Source organism: Crocodylus siamensis, chromosome 4 (genome assembly GCF_052110815.1).
Source record: "Crocodylus siamensis isolate JL-2025a chromosome 4, ASM5211081v1, whole genome shotgun sequence".
NCBI lineage: Eukaryota > Metazoa > Chordata > Crocodylia > Crocodylidae > Crocodylus > Crocodylus siamensis.
Genome location: NC_143398.1, coordinates 43101413 through 43122923, shown reverse-complemented (window position 1 = coordinate 43122923; position 21511 = coordinate 43101413). Strand labels below are relative to the sequence as shown.

At 43.9% G+C, this 21511-nt stretch overlaps 1 protein-coding gene across 9 annotated transcripts in view; it reads right to left on the bottom strand.

The window, feature by feature from the left end:
* Positions 1–21511, bottom strand: part of CADPS2 (calcium dependent secretion activator 2) — a 619537-nt gene that overhangs the window by 297216 nt on the left and 300810 nt on the right. For all 9 annotated transcript variants that reach the window (XM_090042182.1, XM_090042184.1, XM_090042183.1 and 6 more), the window contains exon 6: positions 13290–13411. In XM_090042182.1, the coding sequence (XP_089898308.1) occupies positions 13290–13411 (122 nt within the window). The remainder of the gene's footprint in view (positions 1–13289; positions 13412–21511) is intronic.

Genomic DNA, 21511 nt, shown 5'->3' with positions numbered 1-21511 from the left:
AGGAGTATATTTCATTGGCCCATACCTGCAGGGAGTCCGTCAGGAATGCCGAGGCAACTCTAGAACTCAGGCTAGCGGCAGGGATTAAGGACAATAAAAAGTCCTTCTTTAGGTATGTTGGGAGCAAAAAGAGCGTGTGGGGTAGCATAGGACCACAGGATGGGCAGGGGGCTTAGTGACAGATAGCAGGGACAAGGCAGAGCTCTTCAATGTGTTTTTTGCCTCTGTCTTCTTAAATGGGAATCAAGACAAACCCTCAACATACATCATGGACACCAACAAAGGGAACATCAGCTGACCAATGGTCAGTGCCAACACGGTGAAAAGACACTTGGAGGGACTGGACATATTGAAATCACCAGGACTGGAGGGACTCCACCCATGGGTAATAAAGGAATTAGCAGGGGTCATAGCCGATCCACTGGCAAGGATATACGAGTGCTCATGGTGCTCGGGTCAGGTTCTGGAGGATTGGAAGAGGGCTAAGATTGTCCCAATCTTTAAGAACGGGAAGAAGGAGGACCCAGGGAGCTATAGACCACTCAACCTTACCTCTATCCCTGGGAAAATCCTAGAAAAATTATCAAGGAGCACATCTGTGGGAGCCTGCTGGGTAATATGATGTGGAGGGGTAAACAACATGGGTTTTTAGCAGGCAGATCCTGCCTGACTAACCTAGTTTCCTTTTATGACAAGGCCACCAACTGTTTAGATGCAGGAGTCGAGATGGATGTTATCTATCTGGACTTCAAGAAGCCCTTTGACAAAGTATCCCATACCATCCTTATAAACTGAGGGGATCTGCCTTGGATGATTATATGGCAGACTGGGTAGCAAATTGGTTCAAGGATTGCCCTCAGAGGGTGGTAGTGGATGAGTTGGTGTCAGCCTGGAAAGATGTGGGCAGTGGAGTCCCTCAGGTCTCAGTTCTGGGGCCGGTGCTGTTCAACATCTTCATCAGTGATGTGGGTGAGGGGGTGGGAATTACCCTTTCCAAATTCACGGACTACACAAAATTATGGGATGCAGCTAACACCCTGGAGAGAAGCAACCAGATCCAGGCTGACCTGGACAGGTTGGGAAGTGGACAGAGAGCAACAGGATGCAATTCAATAAGGACAAGTGCAAGGTGTTGCACATAGGGAGGAAGAACTGCCATCATACCTACAGGCTGGGGGGCGACCTTCTCAGCTCCACTGAGGTAGAAAAAGATCTTGTAGTCACTGTTGACTCCAGGATAAACATGAGTCGCCAATGTGATGAAGCAGTTGGCAGAGCCAATCGCACCTTGTCATGCATCTGTAGGTGCTTCACGAAGAGGTCCAGGGAAGTGATGCTCCCCCTCTTCGTGGCACTGGTCAGACCACAGCTGGAGTACTGTGTCCAGTTCTGGATGCTGCAGTTCAAGAAGGATATGAAAAACCTGGGGAGGGTCCAAAGAAGAGCCACTCGCCTGATTAGAGGCCTGCAGGGAAGGCCCTATGGGGAAAGGCTAAGGGACCTTAACCTCCTCAGCCTCTCCAAGAGAAGGCTGAGAGGGGACCTTGTGGCAGCGTACAAATTCATAAGGGGAGAGCAACATGAAGTAAGCGACGATCTGTTCACCAGGGCACCCCCTGGAATGACAAGGAACAATGGCCCATAACCTACTAGAGAGAAGGCTTAGGCTGGACATTAGGAAAAAGTTCTTCACTGTCAGGGTTGCCAGAATCTGGAATGGGCTCCCAAGGCTGATGATGCTCGCCCCATCCTTGGCGGTCTGCAAGAAGAGACTGGATAGGCACCTGACTGAGAGCACACGACCCCAGGGTTGGTGATTCTTTTCTTGCCTGCCAGGGGTAGGGGATCAGACTGGATGGCCCGCTGAGGTCCCTTCCAACTCTATGAATCTATGAATGAGAGGGAAAATGTATAGAGGCCTTAAATGCCTCTATACAAATGCTTGTAGTATGGGGAATAAGCAGGAGGAACTTGCCCTCCAAATAGCCTGTTCAAAACCAAACAGAGTAGGGCTCACTGAAACTGGTGGGATTCATCCCATGACTGGGCGGTTAATATTAGGGGCTATAGGCTTTACAGGTGAGATAGAACAGGAAGGAAAGGCAGAGGTGTGGTGCTCTACGTCAAAGAGCAATATACCACCTCTACCAGCAGGATGGGGTCAGAGGAGGGGCAGGCTGAAGTGCTCTGGGTCAGGATACAGGGGGGTCATAGGGAAAGAGACTTAATGGTGGGGGTCTACTACAGACCTCCCAACCAAGGATAAGAGCTGGACTGCGAATTCTCAGGTCAGCTTGTGGAGGCACTTAGGGCAAAGGATGTAGTTGCGATGGGTGATCTAAATTACCTGGACATCTGCTGGGAAGAGCAGTCAGCCAGGTAAGACCGCTCACGGAGGTTCCTGGCCGAGATACAGGACCTCCACTTAACCCAGGAGGAGCACAGTCCTACCAGGGGGAATGCTATCACCAAAGAGGAGTATGCCTCCACTGCTTGGGTCTGTAGGGGGCTGTTAGAAAAGCTAAGGCAGATACCGAGCTAGGGCTAGCATCAAGGATCAAAGATAATAAAAAGTCCTTTTTTAAATATAAGGGAAGAATGAAGAAGGCACTGGGTAAAGTGGGGCCCCTGCAGGATATGCTTGGCAATCTGGTGGTTGCACCAGAGGAGAAAGCAGACTTCTTTAACAAATTCTTCGCCTCCATTTTCTTGTGTAGGGACCAGGACTCCCTGACCAAGATTCCACACTGACTTGGGAGAAGCACCGTCAGGCCTAAGGTCAGGGAGGACCAGGTTACAGAGCTTTTGGAGGAGCTGGACGTGTTCAAATCAGCAGGTCCAGATGCTCTCCGCCCTAGAGTGTTGAGGGAATTGGCAGGGGTTATTGCGGGGCCCCTGGCACAGCTTTATGAGCACTCATGGTGCTCTGGCCAGGTGCCAGATGACTGGAAGAAAGCCAATGTGGTCCCCGTCTTTAAAAAAGGGAAGAGGGAGGACCCAGGCAACTACAGACTCATTGATCTTACTTCAATCGTGGGGAAACTCTTTGAGAAGATTATCAAGGAGCACATCTGTGATGGGCCAGCAGCAAGGATGATGCTCAAGGGCAACCAGCATGGTTTCATTAGGGGCAGGTCCTGTCAGACCAACCCGACTGCCTTCTACGATCAGGTCACAAAAGCATTGGATGCAGGTGTTGTGGTGGATGTAGTCTTTCTGGACTTCAGCAAGGCCTTTGACAGTCTCCCACCCTATTCTCATTAAAAAACTAGGCGACTGTGGGATTGATACCTACACAGTCAGATGGATTGCAAATTGGCTGAAGGGTTGTACTCAGAGGGTAGTGATGGATGCATCTTTTTCAACCTGGGGGAAGTGGGCAGCAGAGTCCCCCAGGGCTCGGTCCTTGGGCCCGCACTGTTCAATTTCTTTATCAGCAATTTGGACGACAGGGTGAAAAGCAGCCTGTTTAAATTTGCTGATGATACCAAGATTTGGGGTGAGGTGGGAACACTAGTAAGGAAAGACAGATTACAGGAGTGGGCTAACAAAAACAGGATTGGTTTCAATACTGACAAGTGCAGGGTGCTGCACTTGGGCAGTAGGAACCAGCAGTACACTTATAAGATGGGAAACTCCCTTCTCGAGAGCATGGTGGCAGAAAGAGATCTTGGAGTCATTATTGACTCCAAGATGAATATGGGCCAACAATGTGAGGTCACTGTCAGTAGGACTAACTATACCTTGTCGTGCATCCACAGGTGCATCACAAGCAGGTCCAAGGAGGTGTTCCTCCCCCTCTGTGACACTGGTCAGGCCGCAGCTGGAGTGCTGCGCCCAGTTCTGGGTGCCGCAGTTCAGGAGGGATGTGGACAGCATTGAGAGGGTTCAGAGGAGGGCCACCCACATGATCTGGGGACAGCAGGGCAGACCTCATGTAGAGAGGCTACAGGACCTGAACCTGTTCAGCCTTCACAAGAGAAGGCTGAGGGGGGACCTGGTGGCTGTCTATAAACTCACTAGGGGGGACCAGCAGGGTTTGGGAGAGACCTTGCTCCCCCTAGCACCCCCTGAGGTAACAAGGAATAACAGCTATAAGTTCTTAGAGAGCAGGTTTAGACTAGACATCTGAAGATACTACTTCGCAGTCAGGGCGGCTAGGATCTGGAACCAACTTCCAAGGGAAGTGGTGATGGCTCCTACCCTGGGGGTCTTTAAGAGGAGGCTTGCTGTCTACCTGGCTGGGGTCATTTAAGCCCGGTTTTTCTCTCCTGCCCCTGGCAGGGGGTCAGACCTGATGATCTACAGGGTCCCTTCCAACCCTACTTCTATGAATCTATAGAAGTTTTCAAAAATTTGAAAGGCTTCCACAAAAAAGAAAAAATGTTCTGTCCTGCCACAACACGAAGGACAAGCAGCGCAGGGTTTAAACTCCAGCAAAGCAGATTTAGATTAAACCTAGGCGAAACTCCTAACTCTAAGAATAGCTGGACACTGGAACAAGCCTACTAGGGGAGCTCTCGTATCTCTTTTGTTGGAGATTTTAAGAAGCTGGTCAGGCATCTGCCTGAGGTGATTTAGTAGCAGCAAATCATGCATGTGTTTGTTGTGGGGGACAGGAGGCTGGAGGGGTTGAACTACCATATTCACTCAAATATAAGATGACCCTGATAATAAGACAAGTCCCCAACAAATAGATTCTATATGTGGAAAATTTATAAATTTGTTATACTTTTCCAGGTATAGAATCTAATTATTGGAAGTTTGCCTTGAACTTGTCCCCAACCCATTGGTACAGCAGAGAAAATAAACATGGGGGGGAGTTAGGTGACCCTGCCTTGCCCTCTGCCTCAGAAACCGTTTTTCCCTGAAGCCCCTTCCCCCCTCCCAACTTCCTGTCAGACCCTGCTTTCCCTGAGCACATGGAAAAGAGGAACAAATCTGAAAACACTGACTTTTAAGTGAACATGCCTGTCTATGGTCAACCATAGACTTTGTTTATCCAGAATTGATGCATTCTACCTTTTTTGAAACTGCTGTTTTGCAGGTACTTAGCAAAGGTACTCCATAAACACACTTTCAAGCAGCACTTTTGGACCAACTTATATATAGTACAAACTATACACAATATTAGTCCAAAGCCAAAAGGCTCATGATTTATCATGTAGTTCACTGGTCTGGGCCCCAGCAGTCAATAGCATTTCAAGCCACGGTAATCACACAGCTCAGCACTACTCAGTACATGTGTGTGTTTCAGATACACCTCACACAGGATTAATATGCTAATTAGCCTCACATTCAGGGCTGGAACAGGGTGCTCTTATCATCAGTCCTGGGATCCTCCAAAAATGTATATGCAGATGAGATGCAGTGTAACCTGGTCCAGTTCCACCTTATGAAGGGCAGGGCCACACTAATCATATGCAACAGGCGGGGGGGTGAGGGGGAGGAAGGGCAACAGAGGGATTCTGTGTGAACTGTTTGTGGCCCTATTTGGTTATGTTTGCCAGACATTTAGGGCATGTATACATATACATTTGTCTGCTCTGACAGAGATTCAGCGTGATTAATCGAGTCTGCTCTGTATGTGAGCTGATGCACCTGGCTCTGTGTCACATGCATTTATATAAATGGCAAAGTGTGCATCAGTGCTGAGAAAATGGCAGCAGTGCGCTTTTGAACTAGAACACCTTGGATGCTGCCATTTTCTCAGTGCTGACATGCATTTTGCTGTTTATACAAACGCATGTGCTACAGCGCCAGTCACCTTTAAAAAGCACACAGAGCTGCAGTGCAAGCATGTGTACAAATCAGATTAAGGATGGTGAAGAACCAGGAACCATTAAAAATAGGAAAGAAAGGTACAGTTCAGTTGTGGGAGTGAAGAGGAAGTCAAAATGTATTTAATGTAGTGCCTCACTATGACTTGAAAAAGAGTCAGTATTGTGGAGAACTGAGAGCAATGGACACTACTATACATCTTATTCAGATGGGCTGGACTAATCTATTGTTGTGGTAGGTTTCCATTCATGTTTGCCTGTGTGTTTTATAGCTATGCTCAGGATTGGCTGCATTTAATCAACTTCATAGTTGGTCTCCATTACTGAGCACATGCTGCTTATGGCAGCAGTTTAATGATACCTAATGTATTTAATGAGGTTTCTTTGTATGTAAATGTAAAACAAGGAGCTTTTTTTCCCCATCCTGATTGGGGGGACAGAGGCAGGGTGGGGGTGGACCTAGTTTAACATTCAAGTACATAGGCTAGATGATCTTTGAGATTACTTCCAACCCTAAAATCTTCTGCTGAGACATACTGTTCATAATAGAATTTTTATTTTATTAGTGGTCCCAAGCATCACTGGCAGTACGATTTGTGGGGGGGAAAAGGTAGCACACAAAAATAAATATGCAGAGCCCACCTCAAAGAATGCAAAGTTACTGAGACAGAAACTGTACTAGTTAGAGCCATAATTTCCAACTTTAGCTGTGCTACACAGACACACCTTTCTGAAACTTTAATCCTTAAAATAATCTTAATGGAAGCATTAACTCTGTAAGTCTTTCAGACACCGTGCCAATTCAGTACAATTACTGAAGCAGAGGTATGTTTTATGCATTATGTTTAAGAACTGGATTAAAGAATCTGAACCTTAGTAGACTGAAAGACACCACTTTGACATAATTCAAAGCAGTAGGTGACTGTGTAGATTTTACCGCACTTAAATCATTATGTGACTTTCAAAGCTAACAATCATATCAAGAGTTGAAAATATATCACAGCTAGGAGAAACTTTTCAGAATACAAAATTCTCAAGAATCTTTGTCCTCTGAAGGCACAGAAGCAAATGTGCAAGAACAAAAATCAAGAGAAAGATTACCATAATTTGAGATGTATCTTGTATAACTTACACCATAAAAAAACCCCTTCAAATCCCTCCTTAACGTTTTCTTTTGACATGAGCCTACAAAAACCTTGATACTGGCAAGGAATGGATGAGTTAGGGCAGGGGTGGGCAATTATTTTAGCTGGAGGACCATTTAATGACTTTTGATGAGCTGTAGAGGGCCACGAGGATTACCTTGCCACTTGACAGGCCCCCTCTCCTAGCCACCATCTTGGGCCAGGAACTCCCCACCCCCAACTGCTGACCTTTAGTACTGAAAGTCCTTCCCCTTGCACCCAGAAGTACTCCTTTTGGGAAGGCAGTTTGCCACCTTGCAACTGAAACCCCCCAAAATCATATACTAAAAATTAAACATTTACTATAACATTTTAATTTTATTTCAAAAAATATTTTGTCCTGATTTATGTGTTTGCATAGTGTATATAGAGCTGAATGTATAATAGCTTGAACTAAAGTCTTATTCCTCTTGTACATAGTGTAGTGCGTGGGTGTGGGGGAGTGTGGTTGGGGAAGCTGGTGTGAGGTTCCGAGTTAGGAGTGTGAAGGGAGTGTGGAGTTTGTGGGGGAATGTAGGGGTGTGGATGTTGGTATGGTGGGGTGTTCATAAATGGGCTCCTGACCACATGCCCCACCCCCATAGCACAGTCCCTGCAGCCGGTGGCAGCAGCTGCTGGCTGCAGGCCCTTGGTGTACTTATAGACTATGGCAGGCAGAGCCCCCTGGTGGTGCATGGGTCTGGCTGAGTTCCAGGAGCTGAATGTACCTGGCCTGACCCAATGGCATACAGCTTGCAGCTGGAGTGCTGGGAGCCGCATATGATGGCATGGAGCCAGCTCAGCCTAGCCCAGCTGGATGAAATACATCTCCTGCGGCTCCCAGCTGGAGTGCTGGGAGCCCCCCATGGCAGCATGGAGCTGGCTCAGCCCAATGGCATGAAGATCTCTTCTGGAATGCCAGGAGCTGCATGCCATTGGGCCAGGCTGGCTCTGTGACTCCATGTGGGGCTCCCAGCACTTCAGCAGGGAGTTGCATGTGGAGGCACAGAGCTGGCCTGGCCCTGCCCGGTGGCTCCCACTGGCAATGCCAGAAGCCCCAGATGCTGGCATGGAGCCAGCCTGGCCTGGCCCAATGGCAAATGGCTTGCAGATGGAGTGCTGGAAGCTACACATGGTAGCAAGGAGCTGGTCTGCCTTTATTGCACATGGCACCCTATGGCTCCCAGCTGACATGCTGGAAGTCACAGGAAGGTGCATGTCATTGGGCCAGGCTGGCTCTGTGCCTACATATGGGACGCCCAGCTGGAGTGCCAGGAGCCCTATGGAAGTGGAGGCACAGAACCAGCCCAGCCCAGCTTGATGGGCATGGGCTCTGAAAGCCCATGCCTCCTGCCACCTTTCAGAGGCAGCCATGGCCTGGTAACAACCGCCTTTTGGACAACAGAATAGACAGAATGGCTTGGCAGTCTGGATCGTGCCCATGGGCTGTATTTTGTCTGCCCCTGAGTTAGGTCCACTATTTATCATGCTGATCAATACCATCCCATTGTTTTTCTGTACTTTCCCATCTGTCTGTATCTAGCTCTTGTTTCTTTTCTTCTAAGTTTGTGAACTCTTTGGAAGTAGAGACAATTTTCAAAAAGAATTGTGTTTGCACTAGGTCGTCTGGCAGCAAACGTTTGGTCAAGTAGATTTCTAGGCACTATTGAAATAGAATCAATATAAAATAATAATTCAGTTACTAAAACATTATTGAAATATTACTAGTTAAGTAGAAGTTTTGCAGCTAAATAAATTATAAAGAAATGTAACTGGTACTTTACAATGCAGATTTAGCTTGCACATTTCCCAGGGAAGCACAGATGCCATAAGTTAGTTGAGTCTGGTGCAGTGGTGCTAAACTTTTGGCCCCGCAGGCTGGATCCCACGCACAGGGTTGGTTTGCAGGTGCAACTCAGCTTGGGCTCAGCATGTAGACATGCTGGCCCAACACCACACAGTGGATGCAGTCACAAGGTGACCCAGCATGCTGGCTCTACAGCCTCCTGGTGTGATTTAGCAGGGCCATGTCATCCAGCCCACAGGGCTCCCCACGATTATGGAAATTTGGCAGCAGGGGAGCTGCTATTAGCTTCCCCATCATCAAATTACGAGACCCATGGGCTGGGTGACATGTTCTTACAGGCCAAATCTGGCCCAGGGCCTATAAAAACATAGGGCGTAGGAAACCTTGGGAAGCATGATTAGAACTCAAAAGTTGGATAATGTGTGTGATGTATACACAAGATATGTCACTCAAAGGATCATATTCAATTGTTACTTTTTCATGATTAAGCACTTCAAGTCAAGAAATACCAAGGTTAAGTCATTTGAATTGATAAAGATGGTAGAGTAATGCATACAAAACATCTTGGCCCTTTCAAATTTTTTCTCTATTTTTATTTATTTATTTTTTTTAGCTCTTTTGACAGAATAATGTAACTTAATACACACAATTAATAATATTATTTGGGTTACCCAGCTTGTCATCCATACCAGCCACATGATAATATTCTTGTTCAACTTCATAAAGGAACACCTAACACAGGAATTCTCAAACTTTTCAGGGTCAGGGAACCCAACCATCACTTTTCTGAACACGGTGACATTCCTGGCTGAGAACCACTATTGGTACCACCTCAGTTACCTCAGGGGCTCTCAGCCTGATTATGCTGCCTCCAGGTGAAACCGCCTGTGCCTGCTGTATAGCCAGTCCAGGAAAAGCTGTGCCATGAGTACATATTCCTCCTGTATTAAGACTTTAATCAGCCTAAAGCAGGTAGGAGCTACCTCATGCTGCACAGCCGTCTGGTCCCCCCTATGCTACAGTGCTCCAAGAAATAAAAGTGGATAGGACAGTTCCACCAGTGCCTGCTTCCAGGAAGAGCATGGGGTCCCTCAACCAGGAAGGTCTACACAGCACAAGGAAGCTTTGCCGCCTGCTTTAGGCCAATTGGAGAGTTGTAATGTAGGGGAATGCACTGACCTAACACAATGCTATTGAATGTAAAGAAGGTAAGCAAACATATTTTGTAAAATATATGCTTAATAGTTAAAACATCCCTAAAAGCTGAACATCTACTTCTATATTAAACAACTGTATTTCTTTCCTTTCTACGTTATTAGCAATTGAAAATTAACAAAATTAAGGATTAAAAGAATGTGGTCTATTCTGTAGAGGATTCCATCAAAACTGAGAAGCAACACCAGTAACAGTTGAAGAAACTGAAATTAGCATCAGATATCCTTTATTTTGAGAGGAGGCCCCCTAGGGTGTCAACGCAACAAAGCTTTGCTTAGCTTGATATTGCTGAAGGAGTTCTTCTAAAGGTTCTGCTTACAGATCTCTGGCAGAAAAGGTCATTGGCCATGCTGGTGAGCTTTTTTGAAGGACTAAAAGGCAGGAAACAGTTGGAAGAAATATTTCACAGGCAGTAATAAAACTTTAATAGGGCTGGCATGAGATGAAGCAGTACAACCATAATCAATTTATACAACTGAATGAAAAGTAGGCCTTAGTAAGCCACAGAATCATATGCTTATAACCGGCTGGAACTGAGAATCTGTGCTAAATACCTTCCCCAATTAATGCATTACTGCATTAGTCTACATATACTGTGGAACTTTACCTATGTTTTTTAAAAGAGGAAACCCTGTCTATATAAAACATTCAACAGCATGTAAAATTCACAAAAAAAAAAAAAAAATCAGTTGGAGGCAATGAGAAACTACATCAACTTTTAACCCATAAAATATAGGCTAACCTAAAAAATTAACCCTAAAATTAATTATTTTCTTATTTGTTAGACTATAATTTATTTTTCTCTTTAAAAGAGGGACATCCTTCCTAATTTCTTTACTGATCTCATGATAGTCTTTAATAATTCTTTAGAAAACTGAAATGCATGTTTAAAAGAAAATTATTTTTCATCTTTTCACAAGCAACATTTTCCAAATTTTCGCCTAATGGACATATCTTGAAGTGCTTGTTCAGCTTTTAGTATTGCACACATCTCGAATGGGGAATTTCTGAAAAGCACTGCCTTCCATCACACAGACATACCTTGCATTTTTAAAATTTTCCCTAATTTTAATGTGAAGCACATAAAATGATTTGATACTCTCTTTTAACTTCGACAGGTCAGTGCTTCAGTTAAATAAGCATCTAATAGTGAGGAAAAGTGTCTGGCCTAGCTGCGATTCTAAGCTATCCGTTCGTTTTTCAATGTATTTTCTGTTTCCTCCATGCTGTTTTGCTGGATTTCTCTTTTGTCAACAGTAACAGCATGCCAGTGCAGAAAAATACATTCTTCAGAGGCAAGGCTTTAGCTCTAAGGAAGGCTGCAGTTTGCTTACGTCTGGTATAAAAGTACAGGTTGATCAACTCTACTAGAGAGCTGGTTTTTAAGGTTTCTTGAGATATTTCTTAATGCCATTTTTCATCCAGGCTCAACATGTATATGTTAGCATTGTAAAATCACAAAAATGACATCAGCTTTTAGTGGTACTTCTACTTATCAAACACCTGCTGGTCCTAAGATTTACAGAAGCCTAGAGATTTGGCCACATATACACCTCTGTAATCTCATCTTTTCTTACGATCTCTCAACTCCTCTCCCTTGCACAGTTCTTGGCATGTGTTTTGTTCATATGCCCTCTTATTTAGAACAGCCTGGCTATCTTAAGGGTCCCTGAAATGAAGGAATCCACTATTTCAGACGATCTTCTGGGAAAGGGGTTTGGAAAAATTCCTGTTCCCCAGAAAAGGAAGCAAGAAGTCACATCTTTAAAAACACACAAATCCCATTTTGTCTAAATTTGCATACCTTCCCTGTTATCACTGTTTTCAGAAATTGTTTAGCAAATCTATGTGCTTTAATTATGACTGTCCTTGATGGGATAAATGATAAATTGAAATGCTAACTAGAATATACCTGAAAGAAATGATAACCTTAAGATACGGAGGTGTCTTAGTAAGGGACAGGTTAACACTTGAGCTGGGCCACGGGGTACCACTTCCAGAAGGGGTACTAGACAGAGTATCCATACCCAGGGAGTGTGCCAGAAAAATGATTTGAAAGAGATGATGATTGAAGTCTGCTCAGACAAAGTGAGATCTGAAAATACATGGACCCGGTGTGTGGCCTAAATAAAACAGCATGGTATGTTTTCCAGTTAAGGGAACATAACCAAGGCTGAGCTGAGCATGTTTTAGATCTTGCCACATCCATATACAGAACTGTAAATTTGCTATGATGCAGTATTGTGTAGGAGTAGTGGTTTGGCCTTCCAATTTCACTATGTCGTCTTGTACTGGCCACTGACAGAGGAAAAGTGTTGGATTACACAAGCCAAAGTTCTCAGACTCTGTGGCAAAATCTGAAAAATAATAGAAGAAAGTATACTGGCTTATGGCATTTTTACAGAAAAAGTGACCCACCTGCTTATAATTTTGCCTAATGGAATGTTATACTTGTGCTTAAAACTGATCTGAAACCAACTTCACAGTTCTAAGATGTTTTTAAAATTGTAGTTACCTTGGTTTCTAAATTTTTTCAAGAGGCACACTGAGGTGCCAGTAAAACCTTAACAATTTATCTGGAGAGAGAGCTACACAAAGATTCCAAATGACATTTTAACAAAGGAAAACACCTCTGAAGACAATGTGGAGCTACAGGTCAAAGGAATCAACCAAAAGCACACTTAATTTTCTTTCTCTGTGCTAGTCTGACTAGTTCAACTACAGATGGCATGATACTTTCTCCTCAGTCAGCTTACTGACTACATCCTTCAAAAATTAATTGGAAAAAGAGAATCCTATAATTTAAAATAGAACAGGCTCAGCAGGTGAGTAAGTTTCATCAGGACTGATTACTGAGAATTGATTTTCCACTGGTTGTGCAAGCTGAACTCCACTAGGCCACCTTCATATTAACCCAGAGTACATACAAGCACCACAGGCTAATTGGTAACAAAAGGTTTCCACTTTTAAAGGACAAAGAAAAGTGTGTGATACTACAATCTCCAAATGTCTTGCTTGCATGCAATTTAAAAGTACCTTGGCTGACATTGCCTGATTGTAACTATTCCTTTTCTACAATTTCTAGATGTCTTGTTTTCTTATATTATTATCATTAGGTATTGTTAAATATGTTACATTTCCATCTGGGTCAGCAAAAAAGTTCAAGTGTTTTTTTTCAACTTTAAAACATTATTGTAATCCAATATCAAATTAGACAGATGCTATAATATCATTTTTTTTACATGCTCTACTCAAATTTTCAGGTAGAGATTCCACACAATAAAAAATATATTTTAAAAACAAAAAGGTGTGAGAAGAGCTTACTGTGGCCTTGAAGCTTCTGCCTGATCAGTCTGAAGTTTCTCTCCCCCTTCCACTTCCATTGTGCAGTAAACAATCCGATTGGGAGCTACTGACTTTAAACCCTGAACTTCCATTATTACAATCTAAATAAAAGGAAAAGAACACATTTTAGATGTCCAATTTCAGCACAGACAGCATTAAACAGTACAGAGATGGTAGAATTAAATTGCCACAAAAAGTCCAAATGCTGTACTTATTCAAATTGAAGATGACCCCCCAATAATTTGATTCTACATATGGAAAACTTAGAAATTTTGTTATAATTTTTCAGGTATTGAATCTAATTATCAGAGGTTTGCCTTGAATTTGTCCCCCTCCCTCTGCTACAGTAGGGAAAACAGTGGCTAACTGGGGGGTTCAGGTGGTCCCCTTGCCATTTGTCCAACCATCATCTTCACCCATCAGCCCCTTCTCCCCCCCTTTACTGTCAGACCCTGTTTGGGCTCTCTTCCCTCTCTGAGCATATGGACTAAGGTTGTTTAATTTCATCCACATAATTTGCATCACGACATTTACTACCCTGGATAAGTTATGTCAGATTTTCTGACAGGATCCATGTGCATGGATTGTGATGGTTTTGCAGCCCTGAAGTAGCCACATGGGCTTTCACACATTACTATCAAGACTAGAAGCAGCACAGTTGCTGTAATTCATGTGACACCATAAATGAATTAATCAGCAGTGCCAATTATCTCACTCTCAGCATCACACAGACAGGGCAACACTGGTTGTGATTCAAGATTCTAGTAGATATACTCCATGCTTGAATGCACAACTATTGGGCAGAGTTGTTTGGCCACACAAGAAGTCTAAAATACTTTGCTAATCAACATGTCTATGCTTTTGCTGTTTCATTTCTATTCACATATACACATCTTTATAAGTAAAGTCTTGGAAGAAAAATGCAAGGAATTTTACAGCTATTGTCACACACTTCTAAGACTTTAGTAAAATAGGATGAATTGCAAAATGGCTAAGGTCTGATGATATTGCATTGGGATGACAGAACAGAGCTACTCAGGATGCTTTTTTCCCCTGTAAAGTACCACTGCAGCCCATAGAGTTTTATAAATAATAACAGTAATTCATAAAGCAATGATGCAATTATCTTTGCCATATTTTATCATTTGTGTTCTCACACATGTAATTATGAAATAATCGGTAGTTGACGCATAGAAACAGTGTGGTACAGATCCTCCTATATAATAATAGCTAGACTCCCTTTCCACATGCAAAATGTGTATCCTCCTTGAGTGCAGTCAACATGATGATTAATTTCTATGATGATTATTTCTGTTTTCTGCTTTAGCTTCCATTTTAATTAGAAGGTACATTTGTTTCTGTTGCTCTCATTCTGGATCCTAGGGACGGAGAAAATGGACGATCACAACAATCCCAGATGGAAGCAAATCACCGCATTCTCATTAAATAATAAAACAGCTTTCAAAATATTTGCGTGTATTGTTCTGCATGCATTTCCCAAGCTGTTTAATAGCTGAATCACATAAGACATTATAAAGATATCTGTTGCTATTATTTCTATAACTTTTGTAATATGTTTTTGTAAAGAGATCCTTCGGTAAAATATCTGACTTGTGAAACAATCACTGTTGCCTGTAATAATGATGCCATCTGTACAGAAAAAAAAAGTCTATGAACTGAAAAACTGCCCTCTTTCAAATACTAAAATGCTGGATTGAAGCATTATTATAATCCAAGTCAGAAATGAATGCTTGACTGAACAGTGATTTTAATACAGTCCACCCAGCCAGCTCCTGGCATTTATTTGCACTAATTTTGAATAGATCCATATAGATGTTCTGAAGAAAATAGGTTTCTTGAACTAAACAATACAGTTCCATAGAGGATTAAATGTAAGCCATTTTTTAAAGAAGCATCTATTTTTGAGGGGATTACAGTAGGTTGGAAATGCCAAGCATCTCTCAGGAAAGAGACAAAAGTGCTACCACAGGAAGTGATTCAGTATCTCAGAAATGGAACCCTTACTTTAAAAGGGATGCTGCTTTAAAAAAAAAAAGTATAATTCAGAACTGGGATATTTACCTGCTACTGTTTTACAGGATAACTAAGGTTACTGTAAAGAAAAAAAAAAAAACAGGAAAAATACTCTGTCTATCCACTTGCTTTCTTTGAGAATTTGAAAGTGTTCTGTATATTTTGAATTAACTGTCTTAAGCCATACTTTGTATGTCTATGTCATCTATTTTATTCATATTTTATGGGGGGGAAAAAATCACATTACAACAGAAATACTTTTAGATCTTAACTGTCCATAAGTGTGTAATGCAATAATCCATCCATAAACATTTATGACATCACCATTTCTCAACTATCCATGCAGGCATCCATACAGACATCCTCGCCTTGCTCCCTGTTGAAATCAAGGCCATAGTGCCTTAGCTGCTTCCTAGATTATTTTTATAATCCAAGTCCTATTAATACTTCTCCCAGTTTTTATGACTTTATAACCTTCCAACAGCCATTCAAAATCTGTGACAATTCTTTCATTTAAGTGTTTCTGGTAGATGTGGGGGCGGAAATTTTGGATTCCTGCTTTTGCCAGCATTTAAATGTTCTAAATTATGCACATCACTGGTATAAACCCATGTTTTCAAGGTTACTACTACATTTCCTCAGGAGCGCTTCAGTTTTTGTCATCTGGTACATATTTCAGATTGTGTATGGAGACCAGTAGCTGGGGGGGGCTGGGGGAGCAAGGGGGTTAGGGCTTATGGCAGAGCCCCCCACGTGGTGTGGGACAGTGGGGGGCAGTGCGACTCACCTTCCTGTCGGGCAGCAGCTGCTGTGTGTGGCTTTTTTTTTTTTTTTTAAAGGGCTGTGAGCTGGGGCGGATGGGGCAGCCATGGCGGGGGGCTGGGAGAACAGGCAGAGTTTGGGGCCTGGCAGAGATCCCACCCATGGTCCCCTCCCCCCTACTACAGCCCCCCATGGTCCCCTCCCCACTCCTCCAGCCCCACTGCCCCCTAATTACCAGCTCGGAGTTTGGGTCCAGCATCCCGTTGCAGCAGGCAGGGACTGCCCAAATCACTGAAGCTCTCTGAATCAATTTGGAGAGCTTTGAATCAATTCAGATCTTTTAATTGGTCCCCTGATTCAATTAAAAGATTCTGCCACTTAACCAGGCCAGATCTCCTCTGAATCGAATCAGCACCCGAAGCTTCACATAGCCCTACTCATACATCAGAATTTCCCAAAGGACTGAAACTTTCCCTCAGCTATGCTAAAGAACAATTCTTTAGAAATGCCTATTGCTTCCAAGTCCAAAACTGAGACTACCTAAAAGCACAAGACAGAGTTTTCAAATATTAACTTTAAACGATGGCTAGAACTCCCTTCTAATCAGCACAGAGGCAGAAAAGGATCTTGGTGTCATTACTGATTCCAAAATGAACATGGGCCACCAATATGGGGACACGGTCAGAAAGGCTAACCGCACCTTGTCATGCATCCACAGATGCATCACGAGCAGGTCCAAGGAAGTGATCCTCCCCCTCTATGTGATACTTGTCAGGCCGCAGTTGGAGTACTGCGTCCAGTTCTGGGCGCCCCACTTCAGGAGAGATGTGGACAGCATGGAGAAGGTCCAGAGGAGGGCCACTCACATGATTAGGGGGCAGCAAGGCAGGCCCTATGAGCAGAGGCTACAGGACCTGAACCTATTCAGCCTCCACAAGAGAAGGCTGAGGGAGGATCTGGTGGCTGTCTACAAACTGGCCAAGGAGGACCAGCAGGCACTGGGGGAGTCCTTGTTCCCACGAGCACTACCAGGAGTAACAAGGAATAACAGCCATAGGTTGACTGAGGGTAGATTCAGGCTAGATATCAGGAGGTGCTACCTCACAGTCAGGGTGGCTAGGATCTGGAACCAACTTCCAAGGGACTCTGGGGGTCTTCAAAGTGAGGCTAGATAATCACCTGGCTGGGGTTGTTTACGGCAGGCCGCAAAACCTGGAAACCGGATCCCGGAAAGGGATCCGGAGCCTGACAGGCTGCAAAACCCAGAAACCGGATTCCTTCGCATGGCAGGGGGTCGGAGTTGATGATCTGCTCAGGTCCCTTCTGACACCACCAACTATGAAACTATTTGCCAAGATATTGAGTAGCGAGAAAGACAATTTCAGTCTGAATTTCTGAAAATTAGACAGTTTTCTTCAGAGCTTATCTCCCACTAAGTGGGGTTTCTTCCCCAAGTCCTCATTTTCAACGAACTGCTGCATCTTCTCAAATGTATGTCCTTGACTCAGTGCCTGAACTTTATTCTTGTAGAGTCTTTACGCCTTCTGTCAAAATGCACAAAGAATCCCAATCTGCTCACATGCAGTTTTTCCTGTATTGGTATCACCTTTTCCCATTGCCTATCTCTCTCATTTCTTAAATGATCATTCTTGCTACTCCACAAATGCAACTCAGCATCTTTATCTGTCACCCCTATCATGGAAAACTGAGGTTTCTTTATTGCACAACACTCTGATCCATACAACAGCACTAGCCTTATCACTCTTCTGTAGATTTTTGCATTCAAATGAATTGACATGTCTCCTAAAGCATTCCACTCATTTCCCTCCATTTTGGTGATGCTTTACTTGTTTTGTTCCTAATTCTGACCTCTCGCCTTTTTCTTGTATAGTGGACCTCAGATGCTACATTTTGCACAGGTAGTACAAGCTATTCATCCAGTCTTCTCAGTCTAAATATCTTTCTTCCTTCAGAAATCCCTCTCAGTTGAGGACGAGTGTCTTGCCTGCATGTCCAAAGATGGTTTATGAGGCCTATCCAGGATCGACAGACTCTGCTGCAGCTTGGTCATATGTTTCCCTGTGGGGTAGCTGGCGCTGGAATGTGCAATTGGCCTGTAGCGCACTGTTTCTGCTGCTTTAGCTTTTCCATCTCCTGCTGTTGTCATGAGGTTTCAAAGTTCTGAGATCCGTGCAGCAGACTCTTCCTCCATTTGGGGTGGTCCTCAGCAACAATGGCCTATGAGTTGACATTTCTTTAAGCTGGACTTGAGGACATCCGTGAAGTGCTTCCTCTGCCCTCATCTCGAGCATACACCTTAGCTGAGCTCAGAGAATAAAACTTCCTTTGGAAGTCTGGAGTCAGACATTTGGATAACATGGCCAGCCCAACCAAGTTAATGTTGGATGATCTTCATCTCCATACTCGTGTTTGCTTGCAGGAGGATGCTAATGGTAGTGCATCTGTCTTCCCACTGGATTCAAAGTATCTTTCACAGGCAGTGCTGATGGTATTTCTGCAACAACTCCTTATGTTTCCTGTAAGCTGTCTGTGCCTCAGCTCCATACAGCAAGGTAAGGATCATGACTGCTTGATAAACCATGAGTTTGGTTTCATAGCTGATGTTGTGATCTTTGAACACCTATTTATTCAGGTGTCCAAAGGCTGCACTTGTACATTTGATGTGATGTTGGATTTCATCATTCATGTCAGCCTTTTGTGAGATGGCTCCAAGGTATGTGAAATACTCAACCTTCTCCAGAGTTTCACCATGGGTTGCGCTGGGGACTGTTCATTAGGAGCTTGTTGGTGAAGGACCGTAGTCTTCTGAATGTTAAGCGACCGTCCCATTTCCTTGTACACCTCGGGAAAGACGTTGATAATTGCCTGAAGGTCTGCTTCTGAGTGAGCGCACACTACAGGATCATCAGCACATTGGAGCTCAATGATTGAGTTTGGGTGGTCTTGGTTTTGGCTTGGAATCAGCTGATGTTAAAACAGCTTACCATACATTCCGTAGTTTAGCTCCACCCTGACTAGAAGCTTGTTGGTGGTCAGATGTAGCACCATGTCAAGAAATATTGAGAAGAGTGTTGGAATGATGAGGCAGCCTTACTTACCTCCTGTTTTAACCTAAAAGGGATCTGTGATAGATCCATTACTGAGAACCAATGCACACATGCCATCATGGAGCAGGCAGAAAATCATGACAAATTCTGGTGGTCATCCATACTTCAGAAGGATCCTCCACAACATTTCTCAGCTAAGAGAGTTAAAAGCTTTTGTGAGGTCAAAGGCAGCCATGTAGAGAGGCTTAAGTTGTTCCTGGCATTTCTCCTGGAGCTGGAGAGTTCTGAAGTTCATGTCAGTTGTGCCTCTTGATGCCCTAAACTCACAATGAGATTCTGGGAGGAGCTCTTCAGCAAATGGAAGGAGACCATTCAGAAGGGTTCTTGCAATGCTTTTTCTTGTGGTGGACAGCAAGCAGATCCCTCCCTAGTTCCCACAGTTGGGCTCATCTCCTTTCTTAAATATTTTCACAATCATGGCATCCCTGAGTTCATCAGGGATTTCCTCATCATTTCAGATCCTTAAGCTCTCTGATGTGAGCTCCTCTCCTCCCTTTTTGAAGATTTCAGGGGGTATTCCATCCACTCCAGATGCCTTGCTGTTCTTCATCTGCTCAATGGCTTTCTTCACCTCATCAAGGGTTGAAGGGATTCTGAGATCATCTCTGACTGAGTATTGCAGGATGGAGTTGATCACATTCTCATCAACAGCAGAGTCTTGATTGAAAAGGTCTTCAAAATGTTCTTTCCAATGGGCATTGATAGCTATCCTTTCTTTGATCAAGTCTCCTCCATCCTTAGGTCTCAAGGGGGTTGGTCCTTGAATGTTTGGACTATAGATGTCTTTGGTGGCACTGAAGAAACTCTGCATATTGTGGATGTCAGCAAGATGTTTAATCTTCTTAGCCTTGTCTTCCCATCATCTGTTCTTCATATTGTGGGTCCTCCTTTGGACCTCTGCTTTGGTTTGTGGGAGATACAAGGCCTTTTGTGCTTGGCAAAATGACACCAACTCCTACGCAAAAGAAATTGTACTTGCAATCGGTCAACTCTTGGATCTCCTAGTCATTCTCATCCAATAAGTCTTGATGTTTTCTAAGAGAGAATCCAAGGGTCTCTTCATAGATGTGAATGATGGTGGCCTTGAGGGCTATGAAACCCCACATGCTGCTAACATTCTCCCATTGCTGTTGATTGGAATTCACCAGTTTTTTATTGAGGTGCTAGTGGGAGAGGTCTTCTTTGCTTGGATCCTTGAGTCTTTCAACCTTGATCTTCTGTTGGCATTGATTCTGCTGCAGCCATGGTTTGGGAGCCAGTTTGAGTGATGTAACTGAGCAGATAAGTTGGTGATCAGTCCAGCAATCATCAGCCCCTAGTATAGCCCAGATGATATGGACATCTTTGTGATACTGGGCACAGATGATGACATCATCAGGTCAATCAAGTGTTAATGCTTAGATTGTGAGTGTTGCCATGTCGTCTTGTGCCTGTTTTTCTGGTGGAACAGGATGTTGGTGATGGTGAGTCCATGTTCTGTGCATTTGGTCAAGAGGAGGATGCCACTGGAGTTGAACTTCCTACTCCCTCCTTGCCAATGGTTCCATTCCAGAGGTTCGAGTCCCTTCTGACCCTAGCACTGAAATCACTGGGAAGAATAAGTCCATCTCCCTCCAGAACATCAGAAAGAACTTGGTCAAGGTTGGCATGGAATTCCTTCTTGGTTTCATCGGCAGCGTCAGGAATCAGGGCATATTGCACTGATGACTGGCATATTGGCTCTCCACCAGTTTACGATGGACAACTACAGAATCATAGAAAATTAGGGTTGGAAGGGACCTCAGGAAGTCATCCAAGTCCAGCCCCCTGCTCAAAGCAGGACCATCCTCAATTAGATCATTCTAGCCAGGGCTTTGTCAAGCTGGGTCTTAAAACCTCTGAAGATGGAAATTCTACCACCTCACTAGGTAACTTATTTCAGTGTTTCACCACCCTCCTAATGAGAAAGTTTTTTTCCTAATATCCAACCTAAACCTCCCTTGCTGCAATTGGAGACCATTGCTCCTTTTTCCGTCATCTGTCATCACTGAGAAGACTAGCTCCACCCTCTTGGAAACAACCATTCAGGTAGTTAAAGGCTGCTATCAAATCCCTTCTCAGTCTTCTCTTCTCCAAACTAAATACACCCAGTTCTCTCATCCTCTCCTCAGAAGTCATGAGTCCCAGCCCCCAAACCATTTTTGGTGATCTCTGCTGAACTTTCTCCAAGTTGTCCACATCCTTTCTATAGTGGGGGGCCCAAAACTTGTTACAGTACTACAGATATAGTCTCAGCAG